At 32.8% G+C, this 12384-nt stretch overlaps 2 protein-coding genes across 2 annotated transcripts in view; both read right to left on the reverse strand.

The window, feature by feature from the left end:
• LOC136270148 (multiple epidermal growth factor-like domains protein 10) overlaps nucleotides 1-12384 on the reverse strand; it is a 42947-nt gene that overhangs the window by 12372 nt on the left and 18191 nt on the right. The window contains exon 3 of the mRNA XM_066066815.1: nucleotides 2914-3051. Coding sequence (XP_065922887.1) covers nucleotides 2914-2926 — 13 coding nt within the window. The 5' untranslated portion in view covers nucleotides 2927-3051. The remainder of the gene's footprint in view (nucleotides 1-2913; nucleotides 3052-12384) is intronic.
• Nucleotides 5368-8621, reverse strand: LOC117682698 (uncharacterized). The gene is made up of 2 exons (XM_066066732.1): nucleotides 8367-8621; nucleotides 5368-7878 (listed from the first exon to the last, which is right to left on the reverse strand). The coding sequence occupies exons 1-2, from the start codon at nucleotides 8475-8477 to the stop codon at nucleotides 7576-7578; spliced, it is 414 nt and encodes a 137-aa protein (XP_065922804.1). The 5' UTR covers nucleotides 8478-8621; the 3' UTR covers nucleotides 5368-7575.

The following is a 12384-nucleotide window of genomic DNA, read 5'->3' on the forward strand; positions in this document are numbered from 1 at the left end:
AGGTACGATAAGGGTTAACACTCCGGACCGTTAATTATTCTAACAAGTTTCACAGGGTAACACACTCACGTCAATGTTATATTTATTCATTGACTTTCATGATTCCAATTGTTGTAGGAGAATTGTAATGAAATGATCAAACATGCCATTTATTAAAGTGAAACGTTTATGCTCTTGGAAGTATTCATGTATTTTGTATATTATGTGATGGACATGTATCACTGTATTGAACAGTACACCCTCTAATTAATATCTATTTTGAACAATCCCTTTATTGCAGACGTATTCTATCCAACCAGGCATGCATCTATAATTACACTAATTTTTGAAGTTTTTATATCCTGCACACTCATTTCAATGTATTCTTATACCATTCTTTTTTAAATAATCCAAGAATGTAGGCTAGATCAACAAACGATATTTACCTTTATGTTTTTATGGGTTTTTTTTAAAGAAATTATTATCAATTATTTTCCAATGACTGTTCATAACAAGAGGTCCATGAGCCACATTGCTCCCTTGAGCAAAAATTGACATAATAAGATCAACTTCATGAAGTCATATCCAAAATATCGGAAAAAAGATCCTGTATTAAACGATTTTCTTTTTTTTTCTTAGATGTCCTTATGTTGATCCTGTTTTGTAACTGGATAAATATCAGGTAGCAGGTATATCAGATATTGAGCATTGCCATTCTAAAAAAAAAGATCTTCAACAACTGTTTATATAAATATAAACCTACATCAAACTTTGAAGTTTTTGCCAAAGAATTATTTAGGGCCACAGTCTAATCAACTTAGAATCAACAAGTGTCAATATGCTTGTATATTAGTAATACTATTATACTATATATTTTTGAAATATTGAATATTGTTTCTTAAGAAAAAATTTAACCACCCCCCCCCTAAAGAAATAAGAGTGATGTCATCCTATTTTATATGGCATTTTAATATTTTCCCTATTTATAACCATACCTAAGAATGCTTTCAAACAAGTTATAGTTTTTCTGCTTAAGGATGACGTTTACTCAGAATGAAAAAAAAAAGCCACTGATGATAATGAAACCCCATCTATTGTATGTTATAGACCTTTGATTGTAGTTTTATGTTTCACTTTCAAAAAAGTAGGTCAATGAATGGCCATTGAATTTTTTTTGAAAAATCAAGAAAAATCCCATAAAATGTTACACTACAATTGAAATTTTCTTATTTGTAAATATATTTCAAATAATAAAGCACTTTAAAAAGTGTAATACATTTTATGAACGGCAGTGGCACTAAATAGGTACAAAACATTAAGATTTCGGCAACAATTTGAAAAAAATATTTCAGTCCGAATTTCCTCTATCAGTTTTCAAATTCCTACCCATTTTTGATCTAAGTTTACAAAAAATTGAATGATGATAATACAAAAACATTTATAGCATTGAACTACTTATATTGACCTTATTCTGTTGGTATAAAATTTTCATGAGGTAAATGATCAAAATTTTGAGATATGGTGTCTTTTATCGTTTTTAAGCATTTTTTAATATTTTCGCAATTCGTGCCATACACTTATTTTAATGAATAAGTGAGGTAAAACCAGCAGAAAATATGAAAAATTATATAGACTAAAATATAAAATCTTAACTTTCAATATTAGAATACTGCCAAAAATGTTTTAGCGGAAAACAAAATCCGCAAAATTTAGTCCGAATTTCCTCTGTTTGGCTAAAAGTCTATTTTTGTTTGAGCCTAATTACGTAATAAAGTAAAAATATTAAATGTTTTGTCAATAATAATTCATTTCATTAATACTTTTTTTGTTTAGAACAAATTTTACTCATTACATTGAACTTTATAACAATCCTAATTTGAGAACTCAAACCCTGAGTAAACAACACCCTTAATTGAAAAAACAAATTCTGTTTACATCCCGATGTACATGTAAATAGTCAACCCCCTCCGCCCCCCCCCCCCCCCATGGTGGTCTCATCCTGCTTCGTGGATCATGGTTTTAAGAAACGAGAACCTATACAAAATAATGATGCTTCCACACAAGTTACAGCTGTTCTAGCCGATTGCTTTTTAAAAAGGAAAATAATATTATAGATTTGACTCTTTATATTCCTATGAAAAAAGTCGACCCCCCCCCCCCCCCCCCCCCCCATTTTGGGCCCACTGTACCACTGGGGTCATGATTTGAACAAACTTAAATATACACTACCTCAGGGTGCTTTCACACAAATTACAACCTTTCTTGCCAATTGGTTTTTGATAAGATTTTTTAAAGATTGTTGTAACCTCCATTGTAGTCCCACCATACCCCAAAGGATCATGATTTGAACAAACTTAAATATACACTACCTCAGGGTGCTTTCACACAAATTACAACCTTTCTTGCCAATTGGTGTTTGATAAGATTTTTTAAAGATTGTTGTAACCTCCATCGTAGTCCCACCATACCCTAAAGGATCATGATTTGAACAAACTTTGATGTATACTAGCTGAGGATGCTTCCACACAAATTACAGCTTTTCTTGGCAGTTAATTTTTTAGAAAAACAAGTTTTAAGATACCAACAATTCTGTTTTTATATTTCCTAATGGTCACCCTAAAAAAAAAAGGTGTGTGTGTGTGTGTGTGTGTGGGGGGGGGGGGGGGGGGGGTAGTGAGACTATTTACTTTAGCAGACTTGACGCCACCTTACCTAAGAATGCTTTGTGTCAAGTCTGGTTCAAATTGATCCATTGGTTCGAAGAAGTCGAAAATGTAAATTGTTTACAGACAGAGAGACAGACGGACAGATAAACATACAGACGGACGCCGGACAAATAGTGATCAGCTCAGATGACCTTCAAAAGTAAGTCAAATTAGGCCATGCATATATATGTTAAATATTGTATTGGTTCCTATGTAAATGTCTACATACGTGTTTTACACATGCTTCCCTGATAACCAGCTTCACATCCTGTTAAACATGTACCATGTATATGGTGGCATCGGTATATTTCCAGACATCGTCCACATTTTTCATTGCAGTCAACACCAAAAAATCCTATGTTGCATGCTGCAAATATTTGAAATACATTTAAAAGAAGTTTTGTGTAAAGCGTATTCCTTAGCGTAGAAGAGTAAGTAGTACAACTAGGGACACCAAATAACACCCTCTTACGCCAATATGCTTATCGGAATATAATAACAAGAGCTGCTTCTTTGCGCTCATTAGTCACTGTTCATCATTTTGCATTTTATAGAAAAAAAGGTAATGAAAATCGTAGACAATCAAAACTATTTGAACTGCTTAAAATGCATTGCCAATGCTTTTATGATATCATAAAACTTACAGTAACACATGCATGTATTTCTCTGAAAAATGACGAAATATGTGCAAAGGAGAGCCAATATCTAAAATCTAATCTATGATTTGTGTAATCACGGCTACACAACTATCACTTCAATTATCAATTAATGCGATAGCAATGGAAAACAGTGAGGCCGCTATGAAATACAGATAAGAAAACAAAATATGTAGGGCTTTACATGTTACAACATAGTTAAACATTGTGCAACCACACCTATCTATGACCATCATAACTAGGCCCATGACGGATCGCAACTACACAATGTTGCACAGAAACGTTTGATTAAAACAAAACCTTAGGAGAACATAAGACTTTTTGCAGAAGAATCGACAACTTGCATTCTAACATTATGAAAACCAAATTAAAAAAAAAAACAACAAAAACAAGCATTCTGAGAGTATTGCATAATCAATACACGTCCCCTATTGGTTTGTAGAAATTTGTGTAAACGATGCACTGTTATGCAGAATATAATTTCTTACCGTCTTCTGTACCCCGAATCAACAGACCCACCCGATAACAAATCCGATTGTAATAATACAAAAACAAAACAAAAACTAAAAGAACAAAACCTGTCGATTATATTTACAACACAATGCTTGACACTATTTCACGTAACTTATTTGTTTGTTTTTTTTTATAAACAAAACATGGAATGGTCTAGCTGCAGGTCTGTAGCTCGGTCTAAAAAAAATCGGATGGACGACCTGGGAGCTACAGTGCCTACCATAGTAAAAAAAACTGCAATTTAATGCGCATCAAAAATTGTGCTAGTTTTGGACTAATAAACCGACCTCGGAAAAAAAAAAGTATATTATTTCACGTCATGATCGAGAGTCGCCATTTTTACATGTAAACAAACTGCACCACTTCATTTAACAGGGCTGGTGATCGTGTTTAAAAGAATATCAGAGGCAAGTGAAGTGACGATATCTGTAGTAAAATGTCCGAGAAATTTTTGGAATCAAATATTTGTATAGAATATGTTCGGAAATGAGATTAATAAGTCCAAAACTAGCGCAATTTTTGTACGCCGTAAATTGCAGTTTTTTTTTACTATGGGAGGCACTGTAGCTCCCAGGTCGTCAATCCGAATTTTTTCACACCAGGAGCTACAGACCTGCAGCTAGGAGTGGTCCAAGTAATGCACGATATTATTACTGACTACATACTTTCCTCGTTTATTCAATTCACAGCGAACCCGATAACGAACCCAAACATAAAAAAATGGAATATAAAAAAAAATAAAATAGTTCTCTCGAAAATATGTCAACAAAACGCTACAAAAGTGTAAACTTGATCTGTAGTTTGACATTTTGAAGCACTTCAGGAACTTATATATAATTCCGCAAACGCATAAAGAAAAAAGTGTAGAAAACTGAAGTAGGACAAACAGACGGACACACCGACAGACAGACAGACAGACGGGCGGACGGACTGACGGACGCAGAGGAAAGTTATAGTCCCCTCCGGTGAAAACCGGTAGGGGACTAAAAAGAAAAAAACAAACTGATTTGAGTTTTGTATAGACTGCTTTGTTCTTAATGAAACACGAATTACTTATTTCCGTTTAACTTAATGTGCTTAGTATAATAGACAAATTAAGTTTTTTATTTTTTTTTTATTTTAAAGGAATACGTTTTTACATGTAAACCTGTTCACTGCAAAATGTGTGTAAGTCGCGTGTATGATACATGCACCTCATGTATTGAAGTGTCTACTGGGTATCTTATCATAACCTCCAAAAAAACATCCAATATACTAATCAAAGTACTGAAAGTACTGAAAAGCGCTAATCTTGGATGGAAACTAATTTTATATGTAAAGCTTAAGAAATATTTTATAGATACAGCAAGTTCAGATGTGAAATCTGTAAGATCAGTATAAAATTGCTGCCAGGCATAGATTCATCCGTCAAATAGTCGTATACATGTATATGATTTACATTAATTATGACTGCTTGCTGGTTATGTGTTTTCGAACTTCAGTACAAAAAAAAACAACAACAAAGAATCAGACAATGTAGTTTGACACAGTTTTTAATTGAAATGCATAGAACATGAATAGGCATACTGCATTAAGTTTTGTACGTTAACAAAATTTAATAAAGATTACGGGTGTCATTTCGATAAAATGGTATAAAGTAAATTTTGGAATGAATGGTAACTGTGATTTGCGTTTTTGAATATATTACTGCAGTTTATATACATCAAGAATGTGACAAATTAAAATGAACATGAACCCAAGAAAGAGAAGTCACAATGAAATCTACACAAATGATTTGCAGATCCACTGACTACTTAAAGACTGAAATATGTACATCACTTACATGCAAAAAAACTTAAAAGACTATAGCAAATTAACTACTATATAAACTAAAAAAAATGTTACACAACATGTACATATTAGTGTCAAAATATTCCAGATACAATAATAGTGTTTGCCTTTGTTAAGGGATTTTAAGTACATGTTTTAAAGCCCAATGGAATTTCGAAAGTAAAAAAAAAATGAAAACTACACAGGAAAATCTGTTGAAAATTAAGAGTAGATTGCTTTTCAAATGATACAGCATTACTTTATTTACTTGTACACACTCATGGCAGTATATTTCAAGCATATTTACAGTACAAGTCATTGTCAGGGTTAATAAATCTTGATGCAAACATCAAGAAATTCAAAACGAGATTGCTGATATAAAATACAGTTGCAGGAGTAACAAAACAAAACTAACTATTCATAATACAGTTGCTTAACTTACAAAACAAAACTACCCGTAAAAAATACCTGTGCAAACATCAAGAAATTCAAAACAAGATTGCTGATATAAAATACAGTTGCAGGACTAACAAAACAAAACTAACTATTCAAAATACAGTTGCCTAACTTACAAAACAGAACTACCTGTAAAAAATACAACTGAATGACTTACAAATCAATTTACTTTTCTATATTTTTGATTACATACTCACGGAAGAATATTTCAAGCTTATTTACCGGTACAGTTTGAGTTATTGTGAAGGTTAATCAAAATATTGATGCAAACATTCAGAAAATCAAGAACAAAAGTACAGGTACAAAGTACAGTTGCATTTTTTCTGCATCCTTCAGAGAATCCAAAATAAAACTACCGGTACAAAATACTTTTGCATTTTTTACAACACAAAACTACATGTGAAACATACAGTTGCATGACTTACAAATCAATTAACTTTACTATATTTATGTTTACATACTCATGGCTGAATATTTCAAGCACATTTATAGTTTGAGTTATTGTGAGGGTTAATCAAAATCTTCATGCAAACATTTAGATTTTAGAAAATTCAAAACAAAAGTACAGGTACAAAATACAGTTGCAATTATTACAATACAAAACTACTTGTACAAAATACATTTGTATGACATAGATATCAAACAACATTACTATATTTACTTGTACATAATCATGGCAGAACATATCAAACACAATTAGAGTAAGAGTCATTGTGAGGGTTAACTAAAACATCAAGAAAATCTAAAACAAGACTGTTGGTATAAAATACACTTGCATGACTTACAAAACAAAACTACCCGTACAAAATGCAGTTGCATAACTCTCAAAACAAACATTACTTTATATACTTGTACATTCTCATGGCTAAATAGTTCACCCATATATACAGTAGGAGTCATTGTGAGAGTTAACAAAAATCTTGATGCAAACACCCAGAAAATCCAAAACAAAAGTACCGATAAAAAATACAGTTGATTGAGTTACAATATAGAACTACATATTTGTACAAAATAAAGTTGCATGATTTACAAATCCAACAGCATTTCTATATCTCTCGTGGAAAAATATTTCCATCATATTTACAGTATGGGTCATCTTAGGATTAATGAAAAATTCTAATGCAAAAATCCAGAAAATCCGAAATATAAGTACCCGTACAAAATACAGTTGCATTTTTTACAATACATAACTAACCATCCAAAATACAGCTGCATGACTTGCATATCAATATATGCAACATATATGCAATATATGTTGAATATTTAAAGTATGAGACATTGTGAATGTAAATCAAAATTTTGATACAAACAACCAGAAAATCCAAAACAAAAGGACAGGATCAAATGTTTTTCCCCCAAATTAATCAACACTACCTTACTATGTGTACATGGTCATGACAGAATATTTCAGTTACATTTTCAGTCTGAGAATGTGTTGAGTTATAATTGTAGGTTCTTTACTGTTCAGCATCATAGTCCATACATCCAGCTGGTTGTTCAATCAGGTGCATGTTTTGTAGATTCGATCCTTGAACAATTAGTTCAACTAGAATTGGTAGTTTCTGAAGGAGGTAGTTCTCCAGGTCTTCAACTCTTACTTGAAGAGTATCTGGGAATACACTTCTGATGATAGCCAAGTCAACAGAGAAGTCCTTATATTCTTCTTTGGAATTTTCTTTCAGGGCAATTTCCACTGCAATGTCATTGAGTGTTATGGAGTCGATGTTTCCTCTCACTGTTGTTGTTAGTGGTTGAATTATCTACAATTTTTTTTACAGTAATTTTAATGCAAAAACATGCCAAAAATTTACAGTAAATTATCTTTATGTCATGATGAGTATCAAGCAGTTTATGTTAGCTAAAACACTTTTTATGAAAAATGATAAATAGAGGGAAAGAGAGCAAGTTAATGTATATACATCACAATAACACAAGTATCGTCTCCATATCAGAAGTACTAATGTAGTTAACTTTGAAAGTGTTCAGTATCTTGAATTTGGCTATAACACTAATCAATGTAAGCAATAAAATAAACTTTCCTATATAATTACAAGAATATGAAAGTTAAATTTCAATTCTTTAAAACAAAATGTTCAATGCATGTACTGACAGTGACATTGATGAATTTTAAATGTTTATAAGCTGTAATTTCTGAAATAATGGTTTAAGAAAAATTATTGCATGAAGAAGTTCAAGAAAAAAAATTAGTTTTAATTTGATTATTGCTTAATGGCGGGATGTTGTTTACCTGAATCTTTGAATTACGTGTTGTGTTCAGACTTCTGTGTAGTTGCCATTCATTAAGCATGCAGTGTGAAATGGACAAATATTGCCCAATTTTCAAGTCTTCCTCCGCCATTTCCCGCCAAAGTGTGACATCGATTTTTTTCCCATTTTCTTCTATACTAATTGTTCTGATAACTGTGTCAGTTCCATTCACTTTCACAGTTTTAGTAGATTCAATCTAGTAAAAGAGAAGAATATCTTGAATTGTCTATGGCACAAGTGGCAGATCACATTAATATTCATCAGACATGTAGCAAAGGTTTGAGACAAATAACTAAAGACAGAACATGTTTTATGGGCCTAGAGTTGGTGAAACGTTTAATTATAAGAAGCATTATGTATATATTGACTCAAACTCATGTCAAAAATTTTACTTACATTAAAATTTCTGCTTATTTCAAGAATTGGTGTCCACAATTTATCACAATTTTCGTTGTACAAATGTGCATACTTAGTACGTGCTTTTGACCCAATTTGTTGGGTTTCGAATTTAACCCAAATTATGCTACATCGATTTGAGTTTAGTACTCTGAAATCTAATTTCTTAACTAAACAAGTAGTTCCATTAGTCAGACCATCTTCAACATCAATATTTAAACATATTTCAGCTGGTAGATCTTCAGCAATGTACAAGTTTCTAAATAACCCCATTGTTTTTGCAGGATCATCTGGTATTTTATCACTAATTTTTTTCTTAGTGTCTTCATTAACATCTCCATTTACAATGTCTATTGCTGGAATAAGACATTTATGCCCATCACATGCATTTTCAAAAGCCTGCATATTATGCAAATCTACATCAACATTTCTGGTGAACAAGTGAGGCAATGATGATATTGATGTATTATTTGCTGATGTCAACCTTTGATTTAACATTGCAATGTCACTGTCTGTGTGATTACCTTCTCGTAATCTGTTCAAAAGTTCGGCAAAACATTTGTCATCTTTTTGTCGCATGATATCTGTCAATTCAAAGATTTTGAAGAGTTCTTGCCACAGATTTGTTGCTAAGGGTTCATAACCATCTTTTAAATGTTGGAATATCCAATTATCAAACACTGGCTTCAATTGGAATAAATCACCAATAGCAATAATACTTACACCTCCAAATGGTTGCTCTGTTGCAAATATTTCCTGAAGTCTCAGATTTATATAATTGAACATTTTATTGCCAACCATTGATATTTCATCAATAAATATTACTTTCAGAGATCGGAATTTTACTCTGAATGTATCTAATTGTTGCACATCTAATGGTTTGTATTGCAAATTTTGGTTAGCAGGAATACAAAACAGTGAATGTATTGTATGACCACCAATATTGTGAGCTGCTTTTCCAGTAGGAGCACAAAGTACGGCTTTAATTTCATCAGGACACATTGATAAACACTTGGAATAATAACGTGTTATGGCTTGGTAGAGAGCTGTAGTGACAACACTTTTTCCAACACCTGCACCTCCTGTTAAAAAGCAGTAAAATGGCAAACTGTCATTTTTAACCTTGTGCAAAACATGATAGAAAAAAGTTCTTTGTTTTTCATTGAGATTTCTTACAAGACTCATGAATGCATTCTGATCCAGTGAATTTACTTGATATTCACAATCACTGATTTGTTTTCTTGTGATACCAATATCTAAGCCTAAGTCATAATCATATCCCATATCTTTCGGATTGAAACAACCATGGAAAACACCGGTACTTTGATTGCTTGATTGTTCATTTGAATCAATTTCTTCGTTATGTTGAACTTCAGCAGCCACAACATAATTATCACCATTGACTTCTTTCAAGTTATTTTCCAAAATCTCAGTTACACCATTGTCCATTTCATATTTCATTCGATTGACATTAATTACGTCAATTTTTTCATTGTAGTGATTCTCATAATTGTCAAATGCTCCAAGTAAATCTTCCTTCTCTTTTCTCCATGGGTAAAATAGCATTAGCTGTTCCCTGAAATAGTTTTCTGGATCTTGATCCTTGTTATATCTGACATAACGAAGTACCTTTGGTTGATTTCTCTTTTTAAGTATTGTGCCATCTGCCATAGGTATTTCTTCATCACTGATACTCATTTCTTCACTAGTATCATTTGATGTCATGACCTCATCATCTGACTCATTTTGCTCATTTTCTGGTAGAAATTCTTGCTCTGAATTTTGTTGTTTGCATTTCTTTGGAAATACAACATTATACTGACATACAAAATCTGCTAAACAACAATTTCTTAGGACTCTAGGTCTCCTTTCATACCTTTTTAAAGCATTGTCAGACTGAATATCAGTTGAATTTTCAGGCATGTCACACAGGACTTCATAGGGTTTCAATAGAAATGTCCTCTTGTCAGGTAATGAAGTATTGATAAATGCAAAAGATCTGGTACTTGAACGCAACGGCAATTGTAAAATCAAGTAAACTGCCTCCTGTGCACAAACTTCTACATGTGATAAGAATTTATTTCCAATGTGTCGTACTTGTTGCTGTAAATTCTTGTTACCATGTTGTGCTTCTTTGCATGATTCTTGCATTAAATTTGACATGCCCCTCTGTCCCTTTGAAATGTAGGAAACAATGTAAGCTGCACATGCATAAGCATCAAGAATGAATTGAACATCTAGATTAGCCTCCCAACATCTTATCATCAGATCATTGTAAGGATTTACACGAATTTCTGCCACATTTCTTTTAAGGAATAACTTGGGAGCTGTAAGAGATGATCTAACTGCAATAATGTAAAGATCTTCTGTCAGGTTCAATTTTTCCAGAAATTCAGAAAATGACATTTCTGTTGAATTTATCTTCAAATCTGTTAGCAAAGCACAAGCTCTTTCATAGACATTTGCAATATCTTGATACCCCTCTTTCTCTGATTCTGTGAGTGGTTCTAATACTTGAGTTCTTGACATGGGAGGAAGAGGAAAATTGAAACGGCATATTTTCTTTCCTTTCCTTCTGCATGTTTTGGCATGTCTATGAGTTTGAATATTTATCAGGTTAGGAATTTCATCATTTTTCTGGCATGTTGAGTGCTTATCTACAAAATCTGATATCTCTTGATTGCTATTTATTCCATATTTTGGTGCATTCTCTATCCACACAAGCATGTGAATGTGAGGAGAACCTCTCTGTTGAAACTCCACACGATAAAAGTAATCTACAATTTTTCCAAGTGGAGCCAACGATGACTTTAATACATCAGATATGAAAACTTGGACTCGATGGTTAAAATAACGAGTGCATGTCACAGGATCAGACTTTATCAGCTTGCATTTCTCCTGCCAGGTTAAATTCTCAATGTCATCATCAGTGTAATCTTTCTCATTGACCAATTTTCCTAGAATTTTCAGCAAGTCTGTCCATCTACTCTCAGCTGCTGACAAGGAGCAAAACCAGGTAGGAATGCCCAGTTGTCTTATCATAGCAAACAAGTCTTTCTTTGCACTTTCCCAATAAGCAGGTGATCCTCTTAAATTTCTCAATACTCGGTAGCCTTCATTTAGTCTAACAATGTTGTCAAAATCTCCAGGGTTTAGAACATTACCAACTGTAACTTTCTTTCCTTCAGTTTGACATTTTCTCATTGCCAGTGATACCTTATCTTGGATCTGTTTAACCTGAAGTTTCTTAAGTTTGAAAAAGATGTTTGGAACAGAACATGCAACTCGTCGGTCAACACTTCTCAACTCCCACTTACATACAGTGCTGTAATGCACTGGAGTTTGACGATCTTTATTTTCAGGACGTGTTTGACCACAAAATATTGCAGGGAAGGATAAATACTCAGCATTTTTGTCTTGGTATAAACCAAGAGGAATCTGTCCTTCACCTGGTGCAAATGACATTGTTTTACACAACGAGCGTACATCAATGGGATGTAGCAATGTATCTGTGTTACCTGTGAGTCTATTTTCAAAATTTTGATCTTCTGTCCATCCATCTGAACTTGCATCATCTGAAATGCATTGATTTTGAGTGACTT

This window comes from Magallana gigas, chromosome 1 (assembly GCF_963853765.1).
Source record: "Magallana gigas chromosome 1, xbMagGiga1.1, whole genome shotgun sequence".
Lineage (NCBI taxonomy): Eukaryota > Metazoa > Mollusca > Bivalvia > Ostreida > Ostreidae > Magallana > Magallana gigas.